We start from the raw sequence: 27,733 nt of genomic DNA, 5'->3' as shown, positions 1-27,733 counted from the left end.
TACGTAATCTCCAAATGTTATGGTACGTAATTGAATTTCTACCCCTCTTATTTTTTGGTGTCAATTTGTTTGAATCTTGCCGATCAGACCATCAACTTCCTTGCTCGCATTGCCCAATAAAAAATGCGACTTTCTCCAACAGCGATTTCAGTACGTTGTTGATCATCTCAAACCAAAGAAGCAAACCAAAATATCTCTCTGTCTATATTTTTTTGCCATGAAAATAAAATGTCCTACAAAACTGTGATTGCGAAAATTACTCGCTGGAATTGTAAACAAATTAATAAGATTACATCTTAGTAAGTACTAGCTCTTAAAATGCTAGCTCCACATATCAAGATTAGAGCATTAATGATGAAGCTGATCGACCCATATATCACTTGGAGAAATGAACAATATCTATCTGGAATATCCAACTTTAATCTTTTCTCTCGTATCGTGCATTTTTCTTTGCCGCTTTTAAGATGGTTTTGTCAGCAGTAACGAAGTAAGAAGCAATGGATGCTGTACAACAAAAACAGTTAATGTGTCGAATCACCCGAATGCAGTAGGTAGGTACTTAAATTTGTCTGTAAAAGTAGACTTATATATATATATGTGTATATCAGTCAGTCTCAAATGAGGGAGTCCTTATTTTAGTTAAAATACGGACCTCCTCATTTGTCCCATTTTCCGATCAAATTTTGATGATCCGAGCCACTCAATGTGTTCAGAACGTGATTTTAAGGGTACCCGCGAGAAATCGGCAAAAAAAATGACCGAGAAGGGCTTCATCCGAGCAGTTTTTGTTTGAACCGTTCGATAAAAAATTAACAAAAACTGCTCGGATGAAGCCCTTCCTGGTCATTTTTTTTTGCTGATTTCTAGAGGGTACCCTTAAAATCACATTCTGAATGCATTGAGCGGCTCGGATCATCGAAATTCAATCAGGAAAAGGAGGTCCTTATTTTATTAAAATGAAGTGGTCTTTACGGGAGACGGACTGTGTGTGTGTGTATATATATATATATCTGAGAAGGCGAAAACAATGTTAAGATTGAAGAAATGATCAAAACTAGATGTGATTTTTGTAGTTTCTCATCTTTTTGTGGGGATATGTCATATGCATGATTCAAGTTCAACACACCATGTGATGTATATATGAATCAAATAGTAAAAATAATGGTTACATTCCATAACAAATAAGGATTTACCTCCGGATATGATGAGTGCTTGGCCAGTATAGTTGAGTTTGGCCTTTGCCCATGGAATTGTCCTGACAGCAGCAAACTGACAATATAGATAGAGCGGGGAGCCCAAAAATAATAATGAGAAAAAAGACACATGCAGACAGGGTCGGCCCAAGGGTTTTTAGTGCCCAAGGCCTAATAAAAAAAAAGTGTGCCCTTACTTTAGTTAGTTAGTTAGTTACAATAAACTCATTGCCATCGATTTACCTTAGCATGTACCACTGTTCTTCGAGTTTTGTGGTGCGCATTGATCTTCTTCTCTTGATTTTGCCGAGATCGTTAAATTTTTTTGGGAGAAACGATTTTGGAGAGGTGTTATTCGGTGGTTTGGGAGAAATGATTTCGGGAATTTAGTGAGTTGGAAACTTGGGCTTATGGGATGGTGGGTTGAGCTAACTCATTACCTCTAATTGGGCATTTTTTCCATTCTATTGAGCTTAAAAATACTCCTACTTAAACCCAACTAGTGAAAATATTAAAATGCCCTTAAAAATTAGAATTTTTGGGATGCCCAAGGTCTAGGCCTCTTGGGATTGGGCCGGCCATGCATGCAGATAAATTGATATATATAGCGCAACTTGGACAGCTATTGAAGTTTGTTGTTAGTGCCCTAATCATAAGGATTAATTCTTTCAACATTCTATTTAATCTGTCTCCTGTTTGGCTTTGGAAAAAAAAAATTCAGTCACTCAAATTGGAAAAAAAAACAGTTATTTTGTTTGCACAGTTAAAGAGATCTCTATTTGATAACAAAGCTATAAGAAGTGCTTCTCACACTCCATTTATGTGTATCCTTGATTTTATTCTTCTGGCTCTATTTATGTAATGGTATATATATCATAGCCTTTTTATTTATTAATTTAAATTTATGTTTTACTTAAATTATAATAGTATTAACTTACATGAATAATCATAAACAAGGAGCTTAAATGATTTTCTAATATAAAGTATGAGATATTGTCATGTCAAGGGCAATCTTAACTGTGTATATATACAAAAAAAAATTGGTCAAAATACTGCTATATATGATCAATACATTAATTCATTTTGAGTTATAATTTTATTAGAAGAGCGAGTAAAATTCAAATGTTTTAATAACCACCCAAATTATACGTTCTGGACTATCACTAACCAATATCATACACCATACATTCTTTTATAATGATGATAATTTCGTGTTTGGACATTGTGCAAGGAAAAGAGACCGGAATGAAAACTGAACTAGGAGAGAAATCTAAGAAAAAGTTCTTTTCTATATTTAGCTTTGCATGGGAAACTAAGGATCAAAAGAAGAAAGAAAAGTGATAAGGAATTCATCTATGATTGCAATTTTCACTAAGAAAAAAAAAAAACTAGCACTACATGAAGTACGCGCGCACGAAAAAAGGCACAAAACTTGTAAAATGTCACAATGCGGCTTAAATACACTTTAACGATGAACCGATTGTCATTTTTGCACACTTTACATGAATAAAAAGGAAAGTGAGTGAATGAAGTTAACATACAGTAGGCACAGCACTAAGGACGCAGGCAATAGCAGCCGAATTGAGCCCCTCACGCACGTTTTCTGTAAAATTAGCAAATTAACACGAATGCAATTTAAAAAAACAAACAAACAAACACCAATACGCGCAATACCAGGCCATTCTATCAATCCAAAAGAAAGTGCGCGCATGCGTGAGGGGAAAAGCTTAATTAATTGGGTGGTTGTATTTCACATTGAGTAAATTACCGTATGCATACGTACCTTGTGTACAGTTTTGAGCATTCACCAGTCGATCATCAGAAACTAGAGACCCCATTTTGATCACTTATTTATCCAACTCCGGTCGTTAAGATCGAATTCTCAAAAAGAGTAAATGAATTTGGAGAAATAAAATGAAAGGCAGATCGAACAGAAACATGCATGCATATATGCATGGGTACTGCGTGCCTTATTGATAACCCATCTATTTCTTGGGAACTCTTCTTGATGTTAACTAGTAGGATATATGACCTATTTCTATTCTTCTTTTTTTCCCCTTAGCATTATGGACTTTCGCCAGCCCAAAAATTCTTCATTGTGGCTAAATTCATGTAAAAAAAACACCATTCCACAGCCTAGTCTTGAAAAATCGGCAAAAATAGAAAGATTGAATCGAATACCTACACATATCGGATTGAGTTGATTTCTCGTGAGCCCACTCAGTTTCTTTTTTTAAAATTATTGAAGGGCTCTGATCATCCGTGCAAAGACCCTAAGTGGGCCCCACGTGCCTGTCAGAGCACAATCAGGCCAGCACCCGTCTGTGAGCCTCGAAAACCAACCTAAAAACACATACTACAACAGCCAAACGCCGCCACCACGCTAAAAGAAAAGCTATGAAACAAAAACCACAAATTCGCTAAAGAGCCCTAAGCCAAGCAGCCAACAAGGAAAAGAGCTGAACATGCAACCTACAACCAAACCTCATAGAGAGATGCTAATTAGAACTCCAGAGCATCTTCATCCAAAGCATCTTAAAGAGTCATTTTCCCCAACATTATCCATGACATTCAAGCTCTCCCATACTGGAACCACAAACATTCTGCTTCTCTTTGGCCAAACAACACTAGGAAACGAAATACATTTAATGAGACAACGGACGACTGTTTACATTAAAGAAGAAAGAAAGTGAAAAAATGTGCTGCTCAGATCCACACATTGCTGCAGCACTGTGCAAAATGATTGAACAAAAAACCTGAGCCAAGAGGAGAACCACTCAGTCTCGGTACAAAACTACGTCGGTACATAGAACAAATTTATATAAGAAACAGCACCGATAGCAGCAGCAACATCTACCATGAAAGGAGACGAGTAAATCTTTTAGCATTGTATGTTGGATCCAGAACCTCAGGCTGATTTGTCATTATAGTGAGTATTCCTCCTCGCACATTCCAGGATTGTTTTGTCAGCAGTAATGAAGTACGCAGCAATGGACGCTGTTCATCACCAAACAGACGTGGTGTCAAATTTCCAAAGCAAATTATGAGTGAGCATTTAGAAACCGAATGAACACAACAGAATTCCTCTTTGCTTATTCGCACTATAATAAAGAATTCCACATGAAAACAAAAGAACTCGTTTGTTCATCGTAGTTTTGGAACCTCCTAAGTTGGGACCAGTGGCGAACCCAAAATTATTTATAGTGGGGGCACATAATCATTCATGACCTTAAAGAATTTCACCGTCAACTACAATTATAAACCATTCCAAGAGTTTTTAAACATATCCACATATATATTCTCTACTAGATTTTTTCATTTGAGTGGTGAAGTGGCGAAATATGTTTTCCAGAATTTTGTTTTAATGTTTTGTTCTTCTTAAGCACTCTGTTTTTCTTACTTCCTAACTTAATAAAAGGACCCAGATTCCTTGCAAGTACAATTTGTCCACAAGTATATCTCCCCTCGTCAATCTGAAAAGTTCATATGATGGGGCTCGTCATATAAATTGTCCAATAAAAAATCTATGTTGATTAGACTTTAAATTGAAACCACTCCATCGAAATACTTTCTCATAAAAAACAAACAGTCTGACCATGTTTTGCATACATAAAATGTTCTTATCAAGTTGTTATCAGTGTCAAATCAATTTGATTTTATGTGTGGACAAATTATTTGACAATCTCTACGTTATACACGTCTTGGATCATCGAAAAAAGATCCATAATTGTGCGAACTATACTTTGCACCCCTAAAGATCCACAAGAGAAGACCTTAGTTGAAAAAACATAGTATGGGAGATCCCATGTGCCCCTTAGTAAGTCCGCCTCTGGTTGGGACTCTTACGAGAGAGAGAGAGAGAGAGAGAACAAAATAAGTCATCAATCAACGCTGCAACTTCACAAGGGCAACAGAGATGGATTTGTGTGCCATTGCAACAATTGCATAAGATAAACTGATGAATCTCTGTAAGTTCCTCAATTCCAACATTTGATACTTCAAGATCCCCATGAGATTGAAGGAATAAAGTTATAGAGCCACTTCATAGAAGTATGCATGGATTTCTCTTAACGAGCATAACAGACAGAAATGCATGTAGTCTCCCTGCTCTAGAAACATACTTCCCTCTCAAATAAAATGTTTCTTTGTAACTGGATTATAAAGTGAAGAACGCATGCACGCATTTTTCTCTAATTTGCTAACATAAAATGTGTTTCGCCCTTGTTCTTCAGCTTAAGATACAGGCCACGAACAGTAAGAAATTGTTCTGATTTTCGGAGCACTGGGATAAAGAAATTGGTGTTGTACTTCTAGAAGTACTTTGATGTATCCTTCTGAAATACAAGTTCTACAAAATGTCACCAACCTTCTAAGATCCAAGCAGGGGCGGAGGTAATCGCCAGCACTCCGAAATCCAAACACAATATTATTTTAAAGTTTCATCTGTACTTGGAGAAAATGCATATTACTCTCACTACACTTATCTGTGTATGGTTCAGCTTGCTCACATGGTGGTACACTAGTGCATTGCATTACCACGTCACTGATACATGGTATCAGCCTAAGACACGCATAGCATGCGTGGGTGTGGGAGGGAGAGCGGTAGTGCGACTGTGCACCAATAATGAAAATCGCATGAGAGCAGGAGTGCCTTTACACATCCTTTAAAAATACTGTATACTGTTTACATAGATGAATTGACCATTTTTAGATCTTCAATGTCGTCAAATAAAATATAAAAACCTAAATTGCACATTAACTGATACTATTGGTTCATAAAAAGTAAAAGTTGTGACGAAATTATTCAGTAAAAGTAATAGTGTAGCACGGTTCTACAAATTCCAAGGCAGAATTCATGCCACATGTTCAATATTTGTAGCTTGCTTTCATAATCGCTTCATAAACATAAGTGTCTCTGTGTGCCAGGTATGTGAAAAGATTCGCCACATGCAAGACGTCGAAGTCTATGCAAAAACGTTGAAGTTAATTGATCAATTCGCCCCATTAGCTACAGAATTCATGCACTGTTCTCTACAATTTGCGCGGGAGCGGTAGTGGTGGGCTAGGTCACATAAGCCTCCAGTAGGACCCTCCGCTTTTGATCTGAATTCTTGCTTTACGCTCTCGTTCGGCTCCTAATCCTCGCTCTCGCGAATTTTAGTAGCTTAAGATGGTTCAAGAGGACGCTTTCATGCTCACGCATTATGTGACTTAGGGGTGGACCACAAGTTATGTGGCCTTAGGTATCAACAATCTCTCGAGAGCTACTTCTCCAATTTGTTACAAACATTCCATAAAAACCAAAAGAATCAAAGTTAATTTTTTATATAAGCGCATACAAAACTTCTACTTCCTAATTTGGCCTACCAAGTCCAACTTCTGGCACTGCCCCTAAGGCAAAGGGAAAGAAATGGAAGCTAGAAAAAACAAAGGCTCAATGTAAGGCTCTAGAGATAAACTTATCTCTTGGTATGTTTTTAGACATACAGAAAATAACTTCACTTGGAAGAATAAAAACCAGCTCTCATTCTCTCTCTCTCTCTCGTTAAACAAGATCGGGAATCTAAACCCTAAAATACCAAACAAGATCAAATCACCTGTCTTTTAATAAAACCATGTCACTGATAAACTCTACAAATGAAGAAACAACTTCAACACTCTCAATCACATGACATGAAAGACAATAAAAAAAATTATATTCAACAGTATAAAGACAGTGTTCAAACAAAATCAAGAAAGGTACTGATCATACCAGCAGATATGATGAGTGCTTGAGCAGTATAATTGAGGTTTGCCTTCGCCCAAGGAAGTACACGTACGGCAACCAACTGCCCATGTTTAAGTCAGACAAAGGACATTAGAGCAGATATAATCTGTTGACACTACATGTGCCAACTAGTAGAAAGTAAATAAGCCCAAAGCAGCCAAAAAAAATACATTCCATAAGGCTCTAGCAATCAGTTTCGGGCACCTTTCCACTCACACCGAGAATTTAAGATTACCCCACCGTGATGCATAAAGCATCAAATTCAAAGACTATGGTTATTTTGAATTATCCAACATCAAGCATACAATACTGCACAACTCTACAAGGCAGGGGTCTAAGCTTTTGTAGGAGCTCCTAATTGCCACATACATGCAATGACAATCTTATGAAGATTGATTTATCCAAACAGCACATATCCAATATCTCGCAAGTCAAATAGCCAGGGGTCCACACTTGTGTAGGTAGACAAAATTAGGAATCCAAAGTCATGGGCAACATAGACACATGTTAAACCAGTTTTGTGGACCAATAAACAAGGAGCCGTGCTAGAGGTACAGCAAAACTGGTACAAACAGCTTGCACAGATCCGTTTTGGACCTGTTTCGGGGTCCTACAAAGATGATCGGAGCCCTTCATGTTGTTCAAAATTTAATTTTTAGGGTCCCTGTAAAAAATCATCTCAATCTGATATCGGTAAGGGTGTTTACGAATCACCCAACTTTGCTTCAGAAATCGGATTGAGATAATTTTTTACAGGGACCCTAAAAATTAAATTTTGAACAAAATGAGGAGCTCCGATCATCTTTGCGGAACCCGAAACGGGTCCAAAACGGATCTGTGCAAGCTGTTTGTACCAGTTTTGCTGTACTCATATCATTTCTGATAAACAAGAGGATGAGAAAATACATGACTTTTATTGACAGCACACAAGCCAACACTAATCGAAACCCCCACCTAGGTGTATCATTCAAGATAACTCCAATTGACATGAGGTGAAAGAAACATCTTAGGCCATCTCCGTACACCCTACCTTCATCAAGGGAGAGGCAAAGTTTTCATTATATCCCGCCACACTCAACTCTTTCTATGAAGTTTGCAGAAATTGAAAACCTAAGTTGTTCTGGAATCATCTTTAAGCCCAACTCCTTCAACCACAAACACGGTAACTCCTTTAACCACCACGGATGACCCTTTATGAAGGAACTCTGAAGGATGGTAGATTTTTCTGTTGAGTTGATTAGGATGTTATATTTGGGTTGACTTGCAGATTGGTTTAACGGAAATACACACGTTGGCTTTGCAGTGTTCTTTGAGGAGATGGAGGCCTCAAAAAGAAATAGAAGGATCCAAAGGAAATAAGGTTTAAAATGTTTCAGGATAAGGTTGGAACTTCTTACATGATTTCATGAAACATGCTTTGGGCATTGGATGACACAATATCACATCAAGCTTTTAGCCAAAATGTTTGCTCAAATCTGATCAAAAGTAGAGTAAAGATTGGAGATGGCTCCTCTGCACCGCCAGTTCCTCTCCAATAACCCTACATTAGTATCACCATAGGCACGAAGCACTTCAAGGCGCAGGGTTAGCACCTTGACTGACGCCTAGGCGAGAAAAGGTGCGCCTCTTTCAATTTTGATCACAGCCATAGGATGAAAACTAGGTTATCCGAATAACTCTCACTCCTTCATCCTTGACTTTAGTCGATCATACATCTCTCCTCTCTCAATCACTAGACACGAAAATAGCACAGGTATCATCTCGGCCATCGGTCAATCTTCTCTCTCCTCTCAACTCTTCTCTCTCGATCATCCGTTGATCTTCTCTCTTCATGTATATAGTCGACATATATTATATTGTATATGAAAACGAATTTTTTTTTTCTGAAATGTTTTCAGAACTATATGTGTGTCTGTTTGTGTGTACTGTGTACATATAATTATACTGCATATCTAAACGGAAAAGCTTTTTTTAATGTTTTCAGAAGCAATACACTTCTTATGTTTTTTTATGTGTATTAGGCTATGTAGTATTGGTATATGCAATTTTGTCCTAATTTTTTCGCCTAGGTGTGCCAAGCTTCAAAAAGGCGTGTGCCTTGCCTTGCGCCTCTCGCCTGGGCCCCAACAGGTCATTGCGCCTCTCTCGCTCTTAACAACTATCCCACCTGTTCTCTCTAACCCAGTGCACCCACCCTTCATGGGTTTATTGCAGAGCAATCTTGGTATGGAGCAGCTATATTTCTAAACACCAAAGACCTGCAGTGACCTTTGAAAATGAAACAAGATATGATTAATAAGGGTCACATACAGTAGGCACAGCAGTAGCAACGCATGCAATGGAAGCTGCCTTTACTCCTGCACGAACTCCCTCTGCGAATTACAGAAACACCATCCAATCACAAACCATGATCTTCAAGAAATGATGCTTCAGAAATAATTGCAATAATCCAAATTGAAAACACAAGGTAAACAACGGACACTGAGCGAATATACCAACCCAGTATCCAAAAGATTGGAGTTATCAGTTACAATTGGTTTAGAAGCATGATATGATATGGTTAAAACTTAAAAGCATCCCCTTTAACCATTTTTTTAGGAAAGACAACTTCCACTCATTCTTAAACCTTTCAAAATTTACGACCATCAAGAATTTGATGGAAATTTGGCTTATGCTTGCGCTGATGAACGGTTTGGTTCTGTGATGAAAGCTACATTTATATTCATAGGTGTGGGGTTGAAAAATCTGCGTTCACTTCTTCTCTTGTTCGCCTGAACGTACCATCCAAGGGATAAAGCCTGATTCTGTCTTCTCCCTTCCCAGGAGAAGAATTGCAAATAAGCAAACCGTTAGCGTCGACCATCTGTACTCCAGCTGGAGGCACTCCAATGCCAAAGTCAGGCCTTACTCAAGATGGTAGAAAGTACACTAGACTCGGAGATCTAGGTGGCAACCCCAGATATCCAGACATTAAGAGGTTGGTAGTGGGCGGGCCTAAAGGCAAGAGCATGATACTGCCATTGATCATGGGTCAACGACGGAAGAAAAAAGTCAAATAGGTTGTTCCTCCGTGTCCTACTAATTGCGCAAGTATATGAAAGTTGCTTTCGCAAGCTATTTTTGAGATTCCTTAAGTCACTTTTTTCTTGAATTCAAAAAAAAAAAAGAGTCATGCTTTTTAAACGCCCTAAGAAATAGGCTTTCAAGTCATCGGTTCAAATCTGATAAAGGGCTTCTTTCTTTTTTTCGGTATACCGCTCTGTAATAGAGTAGCTTTCTAGGGTTTATGGCATATCTTTTATGGAGAGATTGTACTTGAGCACCAAGCTATGAAGCACGGATACTACAAGACTATTAGTGCAAGAGAACTGTGTGTACTGGTATGGTTCTGGTCAGCAAGGATATGTACCCAGTACGTCAAATCCCTATCAGATATGTTTTGGTATTATATAGACCCGCCACCGTTAGATTTTTTTCATTAATTTTTGCTATATACTAGTCCTTAATCTTCTAAAAAAATCCAAGAAAGGAGACCCAAAAAAGTATTCCAAAACTAAATTCAATGGGCTAAAGTGAAATAATATAAAAGATGAGGTCTAATTAAGGGAAAAAAAGCCTCCACACTTTGCTTTTTTGCAAAGAATACTCTACAAGATAAGACAAAAAAGGAAAAAAAACAAAACCTAAAACAACTTAACCTAAAGGTGTGCACTGTGCACGACTCCAATGCAGGCAGTAATGGTCGTGTCATCGTGTGATAGACTGGTATTGAGGGATCACTCACCGCTCACATCGAGACTTCCGAAAAATTAAAAAATATTTATCATTTGGCGTTTTGTGTGGATTTCTCAAATCCGTTGGGAAAAGGTTAGTCTTCTTCAATTTTTCAATATTCAATTGACGTTAGAGAAATTGTTGAATGTTTGGAATCCCTTGTTGAGTTTGTCTTGAGCAATAGATGGTATATGCACTATATGAAATATATACATACATATATATATATATATAAAACAGTTTTTCGTTATGTTATTTTAATTTTTCCTAGAGTCGATAACTATTCATATTGGAATGCATCTTTCATTTTTTTTATTATACATTTCGCCACAGCAAGGGTAAAATCCTAGCTCACGCCATGGGTATGGGATGAATACTTCCATGGGTATGGCCGGTACCCTTGTTAACTTTTTTTATGCACTAGATACTTAATTGTTAATGTTGATAACTATTGTTTTCCTTCCATTTTCATCTCATACTTTTTTATTTGTTTTTACTATACTTTCTAAATTGCAAAAGAACTAATATGAAGTACCCACACCGGGGGGGGGGGGGGGGAAAGGGGGGGGGATAAGGTATGGGGAATAAGGTATGGAAAGTTCAAGTTTAATAAGTGGAGGAGGGATGTCCATGAATGAATAAGACCATGTCTTGCAGGGTCGAAGCTAATCCCATCTGGCCTAGCCCATCGATTTTGCCTACAGTGTCATAGGCTAAAGCCTCTTGGTCAACTCTTCATAGGCCTAGCTCATTCAGCACAAGCCCAATCCGTAAAGGCATTTGGTATTAAATTTTTTTCTAAATGCGTTCTGGATTATTTACATTATTCACTTTAATTGATATTGTGTTTAGTTTTTCGTCAAATTTTGAGAGTAATAATTTGATAAGAGAAATCGGAAAAATAAAAAAAATAAGATTTTGTACCATGTGCAATGTATAAGACTTTTATGCACTAGAGTTTTGGCACAAACAAAAACATTTTTGACATTATCATTTCCCTAGAAAAAAGTTCAAATACGAGGACACTTAAAAGGCAAATGTTTGGTACTTTTTTCGTGTTTAGTGAACTTTTTCTCATTGTTGGTCATAAATTTTAGGCTCAGTTTGGAACTTAAGGAAAGGAAAGGAAAACTAAAAAAATTTCCCTTCTATTGTTTGGTTGGAAGAGAAAGAGGGAAGAAAATAACAATTTTCAGTTTTATGAATAGTACATTTTCCTTCCTTTTTTCCTCTCATTTTCCTCCCATTTTATTTTCTTTTCCTTTCTTTTCTTTTCCATAGGTTCCAAACAAAGCCTTAATCTTCTAGATTTCTCTAGTCGAGCAGATACAGAATGACTAGTCTAGAAAATTTAACAAAATTTTGACACAAATTCAGCAAAGACAACAAAATACAGGAAAACTAATGTATGCCAACTTGCTCCGTAGCCTCGAGATTCCTATCAAGCACACAGGATAAAAGCAAGAGAGAAACAAACCTTGGGTGCATTGGCGTGATCTCAAAATCTTCTGATCCTCAAGAGGTGAGGCAATCAACAGCGAATTCCTTCGGTTCACCCACGCGTCCCTCATAGTCGAAGGAATTCCCATTCGTTTTCTTACAAATTTTTAAGCTCTGTTTAGAATCGAATTCAAGCAAAGTACAAAGAAAAATCAAACGGTGAAATTATATATAGTGCGAAGATGATAGGATATCGTCATCAAATTCAATTTCAATTCCTTAACACTGAAACAAACCAATCAGAGAGAGAGAGGGGGGGGGGGGGGGGGGGGGGGGTGTCAAATACCCTTTTGCTTCTGTGGTCTCTTTCGTGGAAGTATTTAGGCCCCGTTTGATAACTTGATTCAGCCATGGTACTGGACTAATAGTCCCTTCGGACTATTAATTCCTTGTTTGGCAACACAAATGGCTCCGAATTGTGAATTTCATGGGATAAGGAAGTCGAACTTGGGTATTAGCAATACCCCTTGGACTTGGTATTCATCGTCACATCACAACCTCTTCTCATTATCAATTCCTTCTCATTACCAATTTCTTCTATCAATCCAATTTCATGGGATGAGGAAGCCGGACTTGGGTATTCATTGATTAGTCTTTGATGACCTCATTGGTGGAGAGATGGTGGGACACAACCAACACATTCCACTTTCCCTCTGCCGGTGAGATGACGATCACACCAGTCGATTTCTCTTTGCTCACTGGCTTACGAGTACGTGGAGCTCCTGTCCGATTGGCCCTCAGCTTTGGCAACGGGAGGGAGCTTTGGAGTGGTTCTTGGGCAAGGTGCCTCCTTCAATTTCCTACTAGCACCAAGCATGAGGATGCGAGCTGTGTCCCCCGCTATGAGTGATGGTTGGTGGGCCAACGAAAGACACAATAACCTGTTTTGAGCCTTCCTAAGTGGCAACGGGTTTTGGATCAACTGACAGTTGATCAGGTACTTGCCTGTATTCTTTATCTTTGGACTTTCATATTCTTGTGTTGTGACTGATTTAACCCTGTTTGCAGGTGCGGTTCAACCCTTGGAGTGACGTACCAGAGGATGCCCCTCTTGTGCGTTCCAAAGTTCTAGACCGTACTCGTAGCTTGCTTGAGGGCCCCTTTTGCCGAGCTTGGTACTTAGGTGATAGGGTGGCGAGTCAGTGGAGTCCATGTGCCGAAGCTCTTCAGTTCATTCCTCCTCTTCTTCCGACATCGATGAGATCCACTTCTTTATTGTCCAAGGAAGACTTGAAGAATGCTCGGATTAGAGATTGGGCTAGCTTACTCCTTTAGGCAGGAGACTACATGGAGTATTGTCGCCTCTTCTTGGCTCCGCCAGCTGTGCCTTCTGCTACCCCCGTTTGGCCACAGGCTCTCTCCTTCGTCTCCTTCCACTATGCTGATGTAAAGGAGGAGCGCTTGGTGCTTACTCCTTGTTCAACCCAGCTCTACATGTTACCGGCCGGAGCTCTGCAGGTATTTTTCGGTTTCCACTGCTCCATCATTCTATCCTATGTTCAAATGCTTGCAATGTAGATTATCCCACATACCTGCTAACATAGTGCAAGAATGACCGCATGCTTTTCAGAGTGCGGAGGCTTTGGTTCGGAGGCAACGTAACCGAATTCTTGAGATTTGGCTTTCCCATGCATTTTTTCTGCGGCTTGTATCCCTTCTGGAATCTAAGTGCTTGTATCTTTTTCTTGCAGCTTGAGGCTGAACAGGTACATGTTCCTAGTGGGGAGGACATGGGAACTAGTAGGTAATCCCCATCTTCATCTCAAAGACCATCTCGGAGACGCCGCCATGACTAGTCCTAGGATTTTTTCCTTTTTTCTTTTCTATCCATAATTAGCAAAAAGATAGGTAGAAACAGTATTTATGAAGTGAAAGCAACCACAGTACGATGATTTTGTAATCAAAACCTTTGTTTATGAACACACTGCTTCGACCAACACCCACCACCGCCGACCACAACCACTGCCTCCCCACCTCCGGCGACCACCACCACCACACCGACGAGATTCGAAACCACGTAGAGAGAAGAGGACGAACCAGATCGACAAACTTCAACCAAGGTCTCTCTCTCTCTCTCTTAGATACATCGGTTCCTACACGTATCAAGAAGAGTTGTTCTTATTTTCTGGATGATTTATAAAGCTTTCGGCACAAAACAAACCAATAATTTGGCCCAGCTTTTTGACTTATTACTCATCAAACCTGAGCCATCCACAGCTGCTACAAAAGGCAGCAGAAACAGCGATCAAGACAACAGAAAAAAACTGAAATCCTTGGGAGAAATTAAAGCAGAACACTCTGGGGGAAACCTTTTTTTTTTTTTTATAACTTTGTGCAAAAAATTGAAGTACTTTTTTTTGACGAAAACATAGAGTTTGTGATTCGATTAGGGGGTTTCAAATTAGGGTTTCAGAAGTTGGAACCATAGTTTTTCAATTAAGGGTACGAATTGAAACAGAGATTAGGGGTCATACAAAAATTGTGCGAGAAAGAGAGAATGAGAGAGAGACCTTGGTAGAAGTTCGAGCTCGTTGTCGGTATCAGTGTGGTGGTGGTGGTCACCAGAGGCCCATGAGTAATCGCCGGAGTGGTGAAGGCAGAGGTGGTAGGGATGGTGGCTAGATTGGTCGCCCCTCTCCCCCTCACTATCTCTCAGGTCATAGGAGTGGTGAAGGCAGTGGTGTAAGCGCCTCCCCTTGGCGCACCCCTTCGGGACCACCGACGCCATACCCACTACCAAGGTCTCTCTCTCTATACCTCTCTGCATCTATCAGCTGAGATTGATTTCCCTTGAACTTGTTGAAACCACAAAAAATTAGGGTTCCGACAACATGTGAAATTGATGACTAGCTAAATTCTTAGTTGCAGGAAATGCCTCATCAGGCAACGTTTCTTGCCGAGAACCTCGGTTCCGTCCTCGGAAACGCCTGGAAATGCGTTCCAATCATGACGGGAACACGTTCCTGACCTAGATGGGGACTTACACTCAAATTCGAAGCAAAACCGGAGCGATCGGAGCAATTCACATAAACAAAGGGCGAAATGGCGAATGGAATACATACAGGTTGTTCTCCGGCGATGGCTATCTCTGGCGGCGTCAATTTATCATCTCTCTCTATCTTCACTATATAGGGATGGTGGAGGAATTGGAGGGAAATAGAAGAGATCGATTTGGGAAGGGGGAGAGCTGGGCGGTGTGCCGTGCCGCGGTGTTCCTCCTCTCTCTATTTCCGTTTCTCTCTCTCTCTGTTTCTCTGTTGCATCATATGTATGTATTATGTAGATGGCAGAGCCATTGATGGCTTCTATTTCCGTTTGAAAAAAGAAGATGGACAGATGGCTAGTAGTTAGATTTTTGGGGAAGTGTAAAAGTCAATTGCTTCCTATTGTATTTAATCAAATACAATCATTTTAATTTATTGGTATGTGTGTGCAGTAATAGCTATTGAACAATGAAAAATGAGCCTCATTATAATTTTTCTTTAATGGTGTTTGAGAGTGTTTTTTTTCTCTTTTTTTTTTGAAAATAACCCCATTCCGGATTAGGTCTTTAAAAAATAAATACTTATTTACAATTTTCAAGTTTAAAAATAATAGGCTTACTAAAATCAAAAAAATATGCACTATGGATCTTGTTTGAGAGATCGCATCCCACAAAAAATTGTAAAATTATTTTCGTAACCTCGTTATTTTTAAGCTTGAAAATAAGTCCTTATTTTTTAAATAATTTTTGGAAAATGTGGAACGGGGAGAGAGAAATACTATTCCGTTTGAAAAAAAAAAAAAAAAGAATAATAGAGAAACAAAGATAAAAAAAAAAAAAGACACAATAAATGAACTTTGGTAGTTGCTGGGAGCTCATCATAAACTATTCACTTGTATTGCCAACTATAAATTGCAAAAAAAAAAAAAAGGTATGAAAATCAAATTTTTTAGGTATATTCCACGTAGTGATGTATATGTATTTAACTGTACATCTACCAACTACCATCTATTTAAATTTTATTAGTTAAGTTAATTTTAGCATTTTCCCTTTAAAAAGTCAGATACAAAAAGTTATCATTTCCATTTTCAATTTCGGGAGAGGTTCTAATTTACGGTGAAAGGAAAAAATAGCAAAACCTGAACTAGAAAAAGCAAATGGCTCGTCTGGTTTTAAAGACATTGCATCATAAAAATTCAATTGGCTTGCTAGACACTTGGGCAACTATTTCATGAAAAAATCAATTAGTTTACCGGAACATTTTATCCCATAAATTGTTCAAGTCACTACACATGATTTTCACAAAGTTGTTATATCATTACCAATAATTAAATTCTTTTAGGTTTACTTTCGAAATAAAATTATATATGATTTCCACATAATTGTGGTCAACAAACATGACGACCATGCATAGTGGAATGATTTACATAAAGATCCGGTCAAATGGCTATTGACGGAATGAAGAATTTGGCAGATAAAAGAAGCTAGCTTTCGAGGGGAAGAGATCTTAGGTTGTAACTTGATCATGAGCGAATTTGGCAGATAAAAGAAGCAAGCTATTGACGGAATGATTTACATAAAGATTCGATATTTTTCCAATTCTATGATTTCATGATCACAAATAATAATCTTCGTTTGTCATAATTCAATTAAGCTAATTAAGCTCAACCTATAATGCCTATACTAGTCATGATCACAGATAGTGATCTCCATTTGTCATACTCGTACAAAGCACAGTACAACTAACTAATGAGCGTCACATTGAATCTTACTCTATGTCTCAATCCTATGATTTCACGATCACAAATAATAATCCCTGTTGAATCTATAATGTCCATACTAACCATGATCACGTATAATGATCTCCCTTTGTCACACTCTAACAAAACATAGTATAACTAAGTTAACTAACTAATGAGTGTCACATTGAATCTTACTCTATATAATCCTATGATTTCATGATCACAAATAATAATCTATATTTCTCATACTCTAACAAGCTAAGTTCAACCAATAATTTAATGAAATATGATGCGGTTTAGAAATGTTCTCATGCTCACGATACCGTACGCTCACCCTGCACACACATTATGTGACTTAGATTATACCTATTCATTATTAAATTATATGCAAACCTACTTTATACACTTTAGTTATAAAATATACCTATTCATTATTAAATTATAGGTGACTTAGAATATTTTTGTATATAAACATCCAAACCTACTTTATACACTTCAGTTATTATTAGCTGTGACTTTTTTTCTAAGAAACTCAAAGGGCATATAGAATAAAGAGAAAATTGAAGCTACTGAAGCTTCCCAATATCCTCGAAAAAGTGCAGGATGGCACTTGCCAAGAAAAAAAACGTCTTCTACCCTATATAAACACATATCACCACCGTATGAAAGGAGACCAAAATTTCTGATTCACACTTCAGATTCACCATGGATCTTAGTCAAAACATATATTCAAAAGATGAAGACGATCAAGAGATTGAAGAGCCATCAGCTACCCCACTTTGGAAATACGTTACCAAAGTTCCTGGTGAAAAGAAAGCTGGAGGTGGTTCTGGAAAGTTTCTATGTAATTTTGAATGCCGAACTACGCATTTCACTGGGTCTTATTCACGAGTTCGTGCCCATTTGATAGGCGTAAACCTAGTGAAAAGAAAGCAGCAGGTGTAAACCTATGCCCGAAGGTGAGCCAAGAAATGAGGGAATTGCTGAAACAGGAGGAAGAAGAAGCACAAAGAATCTTTGGTGGAAATGCTAGGGCCAAAAAACTTCAAAGGCCAAAGGTATTGTAATATATATTCCGAAGTGTAGTGTTAAACTGTTAATACAAGTGCTGAATTTTATCTTAGTTTGCTACTTTGCTTAAAACTGAAAAAATTTGGATTGTTGCAGGTTATACAAGATAATGGGTCCTCTCCTGGTATGAAGAAAACAATTGCAAACATTTTTCAAACCAATGACAGGGAGGACCTGGACCAAAGGGTTGCCAGATTCTTTTATGGTAATTGCATTCCCTTCAATGTTGCGAAGTCCCCTTTTTGGACAGATATGGTTACTGGCATCAATAATGCACCAAAGGGGTACAAAGCCCCCAACTATGAGAAGATAAGAACTTCTTTGTTGGACAAAGAACAGAGCAAGGTGCAGCGTGCCCTTACCCCTATAATGCAAGATTGGAGCACACATGGATTGTCTATTGCTTCTGATGGTTGGTCAAATTTAAAGAACCAACAGTTGATTAACACCATGGCTGTGTCAAGTGGTAAAGCTGTTTTTGTAAATGGGCATGATGTTTCTGGAATAGAGAAAACTGGACTCAATATTGCTGAGTTCATCTTCAAGGCCATCGATTTTGTTGGGCCCTCCAACGTGGTGCAGGTAGTAGCTTTTTTGTTTATTTCGATCATCGATCAATTTTTTTTCATACTAATCTCAAATTCTAAACAAGTATTACATACATGTTGCAGGTTATCACTGATAATGCATCCAATTGCAAGGCTGCGGGGGCAATAATTCAAGACAAACATGCACACATCTTTTGGTTCGGTTGCTTAGCTCATACATTGAATTTGTTGATGAAAGATATTGGTAAGAGTTCTAATCCATCTCTATCTTTCTTCAATGAGAGAGCTATAACAAAGGCAAAGCAGTGGTGAAGTATATAAAGAATCATGGTTCATGTCAGTTTTTATACAAAACCTTCTCTGATTTGGAGCTTCTTAAAACAAAGAAGACTAGATTTGGGCATGTTTTCATAGTAATGCAACGGCTGGTAACAGTAAGAAGTTCTTTGGTTGCTATGGCTCTGAGCAACCATTGGGAGACCTTGAGAAGAAGCTCATCAAATCCAAATCAGCATGACACAATCAAGAAAACAGTGATGGATGAGGATTTTTGGACCAAAACCAAGAGAGTTCTCAAAATTACAAAACCCATATATAAGATGCTCAGGTTTTGTGACACTGATCAAGCCATTATTGGGGAGGTTTATGAGCAGATGGACACCATGTTGGGGAAGCTCAAAGATATTCTTGTAACTGATCCTGTGGTTTACAATTTGGTTCACCAAATCGTTGTGGAAAGGTGGGACAGGATGAACATTCCTTTGCATTGCCTTGCTTATGTTCTTGTTCCCAAATACTACACCCATTCTTGGCTTTCAAAACCTGCTCCAGGTGGTGTGAGGAGAATGAAACCTCATTGTGATTTGGAGGTTCAAAAGGGCTATCTTGATGCAATTGACAAAATAATTATTGATCCGAGTGAAGCTACTAAAATAAGGCATCAGATAAGTGATTTTGTTAGTGACAAGGGTGTTTTCGCACAGCCTCAAGCCATTAAAGATCGAGCAACCATGCAAACCTTGTCATGGTGGCATATGTATGGTGGGCCAGCACCTGAGTTGTATTCTTTAGCACTTAGAGTGTTGTCCCAAGGTGTTAACACATCTTGTGCGGAGAGGTGTTGGAGCACTTACTCATATATCCATAGTGTGAAGAGGAACCGGTTAAATTGTGATCGAGCGGAAAAGTTAAGTCTTCGTGCACTATAATCATAGGCAACTATCGAGGTACAGAGCTGATTATGAGTCGTTCAAAAATTGGGATGTGTTTGATGGAGATGCAAACATTGAAGAACCTATGCCGACAGTGGGGGAAAGAGAAAATGTGATACTTTCGGATAGCGACGATGATGCTGTCCAGGCTGCCATTACTCCCACATCAACTGCCTTGGGTTCTAGTCCTACTTCCGTTGCCGCGACTTCATCAACTCAACCTCCAAGTGCTTTGACAGAAAAAACACAAGCTCAAATGCGACTTGAAAAAGCAAGAGGAAAAAGACAAAAGAAATGAGGAAAGTTCTTTGTTTTGGTGATTGTGAAACCACTACATCCTAGTTCTTTGTTATGCTGTATGCCACATGTGGTCGTGTATGTTGAATTTTATCAATGGAAATTTTTAGGTTTTGCAATTTAAGTGGAAGAGAATAATATAAAAACATAACAATATTTATTATTTTAATAAAAAATTACTAGACACTCCCGACGGCGCTCCCACACTTATATGATCATCCGCTCCCCCGCTCCCGCTTCGTGCAACTAAGGCTAAATTTACTGTCGAGGCCCGATGTGATATCACAGTGTTTTAAAAAGCGCGCTATAGCGCAAAGCGCGAGGCATGCGCTTCGAAGATGTGGGCTATAGCGCCGAACCCTAAGGCGCGCGAAAGGCGCTGAAGCGCGCGCCATGGCGCAAAGCGCTGAGGCGCGCGCTTTTCGTCTGTGAGCCAAAAATCAGATCTGACGGCTCTCATCCATACATAACATGTTCGCAATGCACTGAATAATTCTTTCTTTTAAGTCGATTTCAACCCTAATCGATCATACCCAGCAGAGCAGCTTTAACGACAGCTGCTTTTGCTCCTTTTCTTCTCCTCCTGTTCGATCGAGAGATAGCAGCTCCAGGTAAGCTCCTCTTCCACCACCTCCTCCTCCTCCTCCTTCTCACGTCCCTGTTCTTTTCTTTTTTTTCTTCTTCTTCTTCTTCTTCTTCTTCTCATCACGTCTCCGTTTTTTTTTTTTTTTTGCTTCTTCTTCTTCTTCTCGCCTCTCTGGTTTTTTTTCTTCTTCTTCTTCTCGCCTCTCTGATTTTTTTTCTTCTTCTTCTTCTCGCGTCTCTGCTTTTTTTTTCTTCTCCTTCCTCTTCTTCTTCTTCTCCCACATCTCTGTTTTTTTTGTTTTTTTTATTTTTTTATTCCTTCCATAACAGAAAATCAAATTTTCAAATTAGTTAAGACTTTCTGTCTCTTCCACGTCTCTGTATGCCTCTAGATTTTATAGCCTTTAATCCTTATGTTATGTCACTAGGGCTAAACATTATTATGTAAGCTTTTCATGGGTGATATGTTATGTTTAGTGTTTGGTACTTTCGTTTAACCATTGACATGTTATGTTTTATGATATTTGAAAGTTTTACAAGTGTTTGTGTTGAAAACTTATTCTAATAAAATTTGCCTCGTTGCGAAGAAGAAAAAAAAAAATTTGCGCTTCGCGTCAATAAAGCGCGTGCCGCGCCTTGCACTAAAGCCCCAGGGGACCGTTGCGCCTCGGTGCGCCTTTCGCCATTTAAAACACTGTGATATCATAACTTAGAAGGGTTTGTATATGGTTTAATTAGTGTCTAAAAAAACACCACCACTGCAGACTATGTTTATATTCTTGTTGTGCTAGTTTATACAGGATTGGTCAACCCTTGCATCAGTTACAGTTTTTGTATGTACAAATTGTCATTGTAATGTGCATAGAAATATACGAATTCGTGTTCCTTTCTGTTTAAATTTTCGGTTCTTCTCTTGTTTATGCAGGAACTTTATACAATATATTAACTTAACCAGGACGAATCATTAATTCATGGAGGAGCCACCCAATTAAGTCTAAGGAAAGTTTTGAGCTTCCAGTTCAAAAATAGTCATATTGAGATTCCAATACTTTTACGAGAATGATTCTTGCACATATAGGCTATTTGTTGATTATGATTAACATTCTCAGTTTCATTCTGAGTGGCCTACCATACAGTCATGGGGAGACGTAAGTATTCCTGTATGGTTGCATATGTGCTTTGGAATCTTATTCGACACCATCTTATTACCATGATTTCCTGTATGGATTAAGGGAGAGTTGTCTAACTAATTTAACAGGATCGATAGAAAAATTTTGAATGTTGGGGAGGAGTTGTGGAAGGAAACTCTGCCATTACAAATGGGATCCCGCCTTTACCTACTGGAGGGGGTTAAGTCTTATACGTCTTACGAAGTGAAGATATCATATCCAGCTTTTGTATGTGCAATGAAACATCTTCTTGTTGTTTTTTCAATATTTCCTTGTGAAACTTACCTCATTGTTATCGATGAATAGATACCTTCAAGATTTTCTCTGCTGCTTACAAGAGGAAATTCAAGCTTAGGGCAGAATTGGAAGAGAAAATTACTCAATACGGAGAAGTTGATTTTCAAAACTGATAATCTGGAATTGTCAAGTGACACCAGGTTTTGATAATATTTCTTTCTGCATAATTATTCATTGGTTGGGTTGAAAAGACTTTAGTTGAGAACTCTACTCAGGATGGAATGTACGTCCTGGCGACTGTGGAGCCTAAAGGGGTGTTTGCACTACCAAATGTACAGGAGAGAAAAGAAGTCATTTTTAACATAGGTAACTTCAAATTCCCCTCTTAGATTATATCATGCCCACTCATTATTGTTGAACTAGGTTTTTTTTTTTTTTTTGTCCTTTCAAATTTTCGTTTACCCGTGCAATTTAAAAAACTAAATTGATGGTGAGCAATTTCTTGACCTATAGTCTATAGACTGTATCTTTCTGGTTGCCTGAGACTAGAACTTTTTCATCTTATTTTACCCCGTCACAAGCATGTCATTCCAGATGCCTATTATTGAGGAACCCATGTTTTGCTCTAAAATATGTTTTGCCGAGGGCAGCATTTTGAACTTTTGGCATGGAAATGCGATGCAATTTTTTCCCCATTTCGGCGTGTATCTGTGAAATTTCAAAAGCATGAACAAAGAAGTTGCTATGATCTATCGTCGGTTTCTTCATCTTAGACAATTGAATCTTTAAGTGTATTGAATCTTTAAGTGTGAAAAACTGCTTGCATAAACTTTTTTTCAGTTTGAGTGTTTGGGGTTGTGCTGCATGCCAAGGTTGAAAAACTGCTAAGTACCTTCTTACACCTGCTTATTTCTTTGAGAAAGTAAATACCAAAGAGAGAATGTAAGATCTTTGAGCAGCAGACTTTGAAGCACCGACACCTCTAGAGGTCAAGGTATCGTCGTGCCAGGACACGGGGACACGTGTGGGACACATGTCTGACACTCCACGTGGCGTGTCTGATAATATAATTTAATTTTTGGACAGGGACACGTATGGGACACGACGGGGGTGCATCTGTAATTTTTTAAATTTTTTCAGGGGTAAATATGTTATTCCTTAAAAAAATTGGGTTAAATCATAATTAAACCTATGAAAGAACATATCTCCAGAGAATTAAACCCTAATCTGCAGACGACTTCACAGCTGTCTCACGATCTCTCTCTCTATCCCCCAGTTATTGGTGATCTTAGGATGACATTTTGTAGATCTATTTCTGACTTTCACAAATTAACTTAATACATGACGTTCCTTATCTAATATATCACATACACTATCACAAATGATGCATCGATCATTAAGAATTTCATAATGAATCACTCGATGAGATTGACTATTTTCAAAAATTGGAATATATATGTGTGTGTATACACACAAACTAGTAGATGCCCGTGCCTGAAGGCACAACGCAGCGCATTCTGAGCGTAGTCTAAATAAAGTATCAAACCCCACTTTTATAAATTAAAAAATGGATACAACAGTTGTTTTCAAGTCGAACTCACCTAAGGTGAGTTCCGTGTATGTGTATATCCCATAGTTATCGAAATCGTACGATTCGGTTCGATTCAGGTATAAAACGATTCAAATCGATTATATGAATCGCAAATAGGTAAGAATCGAAGTGAGAATCGCAGAATCGTTTTTTGAATCGGTGAATCGTGAGAATCGTACGATTCACCTCGTTTTTGAATTAGTGGGTTTTCCGGCAGGTTGGGTTGGGTTTCTACACATAAATCACAAAATACCTTTAATTTTTGGGAGGCGAGGGGTCGGAATTTCTTGTCTAACCCGGAGAGAACCCTAACATTGAAGAACACAAAGACCAGAGCCCTTGTAGAGAAGCTTCGAGCTCCTTCGAAGTTTTCGACGTCGACATGGCTGTCTGAATTGCACCTCGTTCCAGTCGGTGAGGGTACTGACTTTTACTAGAGTGTTTATTAGTTTATTTATATTACTAGTTAGTGGTGTGTATATTATATATTATATTAGTTAGTGGAGTGTATATTATATATTATATACACTAGTTAGTGGTGTACAACTGTGCATATTATAGATTATATTTGTTAGTGGTGTGTATATATCACCAGGAAGTGGGGTGTACATTTTTTTTTTTATCAGAAAAGTGGGGTGTCCATTAGTATATAAAAGTCCGTTAAAAACAAAAAAACAGAGTATGATAAATTTCAACTAGTGTCACTAGATCATCTATTTATCTTATGAAACAATACTTTTAATTATTCAAACTTGAAATCTACATTTTTTATGCATTTTCAAGATTTTGACCGAATCTGAACGATTCACAATTCGATTCGATTCACGATTCGCAAATGGGCCTTTTCGATTCTCGATTTGACAACTATGGTATATCCCACTCCATGTGAGTGGATTTTTCTACCATACATACGCAGTTGGTTTGATCTCTCTCCAAGAGCTTAGTCCACCTTCAAAGAAGCACAGAAGCGGGTCATAGATACGGACATGGAGACAACAATTCTACGTAAATGGGGACATGGATATAGCAAGGGACACGGGAAAATTAAATAAAATACACGTAGATTTAAATTTTTGATGCCAGAACACATATACATCAGATATTACGATAATGCACTTGTTCTCGATACATCAGATGCTTAGTCTGTACACTGACAATTACATGGAGTAATTTCAAAAGTTAAAAAAAAAAAAAAAAACAGCAAGCTTTTTAAAATATAGGTTTCACAGCAGATTAAACCCACCCGACTGTAATCCTATTGGAACCTTCTACTCTGATCTCTATACCTAATTTTAGATAATGAATGAGGAATAAGTCGGCTTAAGTGTCTTTTGTTACCAAATCTTAATAGTCAATTTCAAAACACAACCTGCCTGGTGAAGTTAGGAAACAATATCCTTCACAAGAATATTTACAGAAGTGTGCTCTAAGATTTTGCCCTACAACTTTTGCATCAACCTCCTTTCAAACAACAAACAAGCATTTAAAAGCCAAAGCATTAAACCACACAATGTACTCTCAAGAAAATTAATATGAAAATGTGCAAAAGCATAACAAGAAACCATGTTGAAGCTCACATAAACCTGCATACAAGCAAATACTTTACTTGGATTAAGTGAATGAAGTCCAACTATGCATATTCTCATTTCATACTAAAGGATCTACCGATCTATAGCAAGCTGGCGTTCATCTAAACATTTAGTATTAGTTTGTCAAGGGTACTTTCTTGAACACTAGCTCATCGTATCAAAATTAAATATCCATAGTTTTTGCAATATATCCATCAATCTTTGTAGTTCCAACTTCCAACATCCCAATACACGATAATTTCCATAACATGTTCAATATTACAGAAAAAAATTCTAAAAAAAATGTTAGCAATTCTCCAGGACATACCCTGTCCAAATATCCATGTTTTAAGTCAAGGATATGTCCTTTCTAAAACATTAGACTTTAAGCAAGGGGTGAATAGTGAAGACAAGTGCAACCTAGAACGCTTTTGAGCTGCAGATGTGCCCTGGATAGACTCACTAAGGATGATAGTGGTAATACACGCTTAAAATAGTAGTTCTGGATTCAAAGAATAAATTGAGAACAAATGAAAAACTTCCAGTTTTACCTATTCATGCGTGGTGGTTAGCATACACAATTTGAGCACTACTCAACCAGCTAAGAAGCTACCACATGAAGTTCACATCTATCAACTAGGAGCAAATTTACGCAATTAGGTAAATAACACTAACATATCAAAATGACGAAGGAAAAGTATATACGCAATATTTTCCAAAAAAAACCTTAAATTCGAGATTCCAAAAAAGCCCTAAATTCGAGATTCCAAAAAAGCCCTAATTTTGAATTCAATCAAAAAACCCCTAATTAGTGAATGACAATTAGAGGGGAAAAAAAAGCCCTAATTTTAGGTTTCGAGATTCCTGGGATTCACACACGGGCTTCATCTGAACAGCCCTAATCGACATGGGGAGAGAGAGAACGAGCCAGAGAGAGAGTCGTATTTTTGGTTCGAAACAGAAAAAATCAAAATCTGTAGAGATAATCTGAGTTCAGATCGACAGAGAAATAGCGAGAGATAGAGAGTGAGAGAGATACCTTGGTGTGTTCGTCGTCGTCGGTGTGTTTGTCGTCGTGCGTCGGGCTCAATCGTCGCCTGGTTCGTCGTTCTGGTTCCTCTTTCTCTCTCTTTACGCGTCTGAAGGTCTCAGGAAAATGAGATGGGAGCGCGTGGGTGTAGATGGGCTGGATTTTATTTCCAAGCCGAATCCAACGGCTTGTAAGGGAGGTCCGGACGGAAGCCACGGTCCGGGACACCCAAAAAAACACCTCATAGTTTCCAATCAAATTTTGATAATTCGAGTCGCTCAATTTAATCAGAACGTGATTTTAAGGGTACCCATGTGAAATCAGCAAAAAAAATGACGGAGAAGGCCTTGATCTGAACAGTTTCGAACAGTGTTTTATTGAACAATTTAAATAAAAACTGCTCAAATAAAGCCTTCCCCGGTTATTTTTTTGCTAATTTCTCTTTAGTACTCTTAAAATCACATTCTGCACATATTGAACAGTTCAGATCATAAAAATTTGATTGAAAACTATAAGATTGAGATTTTGAGTGTTTTTTTGGGTGTCCCTTAAACTATATATATATATATATATATATATAATATAATACGGAGTATAAAATAAGTTGGTTGCTACTGCCATTTTGCTTCCTCATTTCAATTCTATAGTTTTAAAAATTATCTTTGACGTTTTATTTGGTTAAACTATCTTAAGATGTTTAGTACTTAGGTGGTATTCTGAGTTGGTTCGTTTTAGTAACTTACCAGTATTTCATTTTATTAGTTTGAGGCAAATGTTGGTACTCTACTCTTAAATTAATAGGTTGATGTTAGTTTGTTTTGGTAATTTGAATGAAATTGATTTTAATATAAGTTTTTTTAATTTATCTTCGTAATTTTAAGTAGGTTAATGATAATGCCACAATCATATTCTCTCCAGCCACGACATTTTGATTTCGCTGACTATTATACCCTTTTGATCAATGCAAGCGACACATCTACATGACTATTGCTTCTCTCTCTCTCCCTCAAACCCAGCTTGTATTAATCTCTCCCTTCGTCCCTTCCATGGCCTTCAATCGTCGATATTGTCAAACCACTTGCAGATCAATCTGATCCCTCTCATTAGAAACCACCTGCCCACTGCCTCTCAATAGATTTCCTTTAATTCCCTACCTCATTCGTAACCCATACACCAAATCCCGCTCTCCAAATTAGCTCGCAATCTATGCATGCATACAAATAATATACAGAGCAATGGTTGATTTTGGTAAAGCATAGCAATTTTATGTTGGGATTTTTCGAATCATCCCATTTTCTCTTGTATTAAAAATATATAGTTGAATCCAGATAGAATTTAACTGCTGGGTATGGTGGTACTGTAGATTGATTCAAATATGAAGGGAAATTGTCATTGTCATCATCGACAAAAGATGAAGGGCGAAATGATTTTGAAGCTTTCCTGATTTATCTTGTATTTATGGCCCTC

The 27,733-nt window shown here is 38.0% G+C and overlaps 4 protein-coding genes across 5 annotated transcripts; 2 read left to right on the top strand and 2 right to left on the bottom strand.

Annotated features, from left to right (window-relative positions):
- Nucleotides 1–99: 99 nt before the first annotated feature.
- On the bottom strand, nt 100–3,566 carry LOC131324623 (early nodulin-93-like). The gene is made up of 4 exons (XM_058356663.1): nt 2,977–3,566; nt 2,735–2,796; nt 1,194–1,269; nt 100–504 (listed from the first exon to the last, which is right to left on the bottom strand). Exons 1-4 carry the CDS (start codon nt 3,029–3,031, stop codon nt 419–421), a joined length of 279 nt encoding a protein of 92 aa, XP_058212646.1. The 5' UTR covers nt 3,032–3,566; the 3' UTR covers nt 100–418.
- A 147-nt stretch (nt 3,567–3,713) lies between these two features.
- LOC131324622 (early nodulin-93-like) lies at nt 3,714–26,419 on the bottom strand. Of its 2 annotated transcripts, none has more exons than XM_058356661.1 (5): nt 26,276–26,419; nt 12,212–12,348; nt 9,271–9,332; nt 6,946–7,021; nt 3,714–4,190 (listed from the first exon to the last, which is right to left on the bottom strand). In XM_058356661.1, the coding sequence occupies exons 2-5, from the start codon at nt 12,321–12,323 to the stop codon at nt 4,102–4,104; spliced, it is 339 nt and encodes a 112-aa protein (XP_058212644.1). In that variant the 5' UTR covers nt 12,324–12,348; nt 26,276–26,419; the 3' UTR covers nt 3,714–4,101. The 2 variants fall into 2 exon arrangements, with proteins under 2 accessions (XP_058212644.1, XP_058212645.1); XM_058356662.1 differs by lacking the exon at nt 26,276–26,419 and adding an exon at nt 12,521–14,161 and having other exon boundaries at nt 12,212–12,346.
- Nucleotides 17,814–18,890, top strand: LOC131324620 (uncharacterized). The gene is made up of 3 exons (XM_058356659.1): nt 17,814–18,017; nt 18,127–18,612; nt 18,702–18,890. Exons 1-3 carry the CDS (start codon nt 17,814–17,816, stop codon nt 18,888–18,890), a joined length of 879 nt encoding a protein of 292 aa, XP_058212642.1.
- LOC131324621 (uncharacterized) lies at nt 21,624–22,481 on the top strand. The gene is made up of 4 exons (XM_058356660.1): nt 21,624–21,819; nt 21,930–22,068; nt 22,147–22,272; nt 22,350–22,481. The coding sequence occupies exons 1-4, from the start codon at nt 21,731–21,733 to the stop codon at nt 22,464–22,466; spliced, it is 471 nt and encodes a 156-aa protein (XP_058212643.1). The 5' UTR covers nt 21,624–21,730; the 3' UTR covers nt 22,467–22,481.
- Nucleotides 26,420–27,733: the final 1,314 nt, after the last annotated feature.

Source organism: Rhododendron vialii, chromosome 4a (assembly GCF_030253575.1).
Source record: "Rhododendron vialii isolate Sample 1 chromosome 4a, ASM3025357v1".
Classification (NCBI taxonomy): Eukaryota; Viridiplantae; Streptophyta; class Magnoliopsida; order Ericales; family Ericaceae; genus Rhododendron; species Rhododendron vialii.
This window is presented reverse-complemented; position numbering and strand designations above follow the sequence as displayed.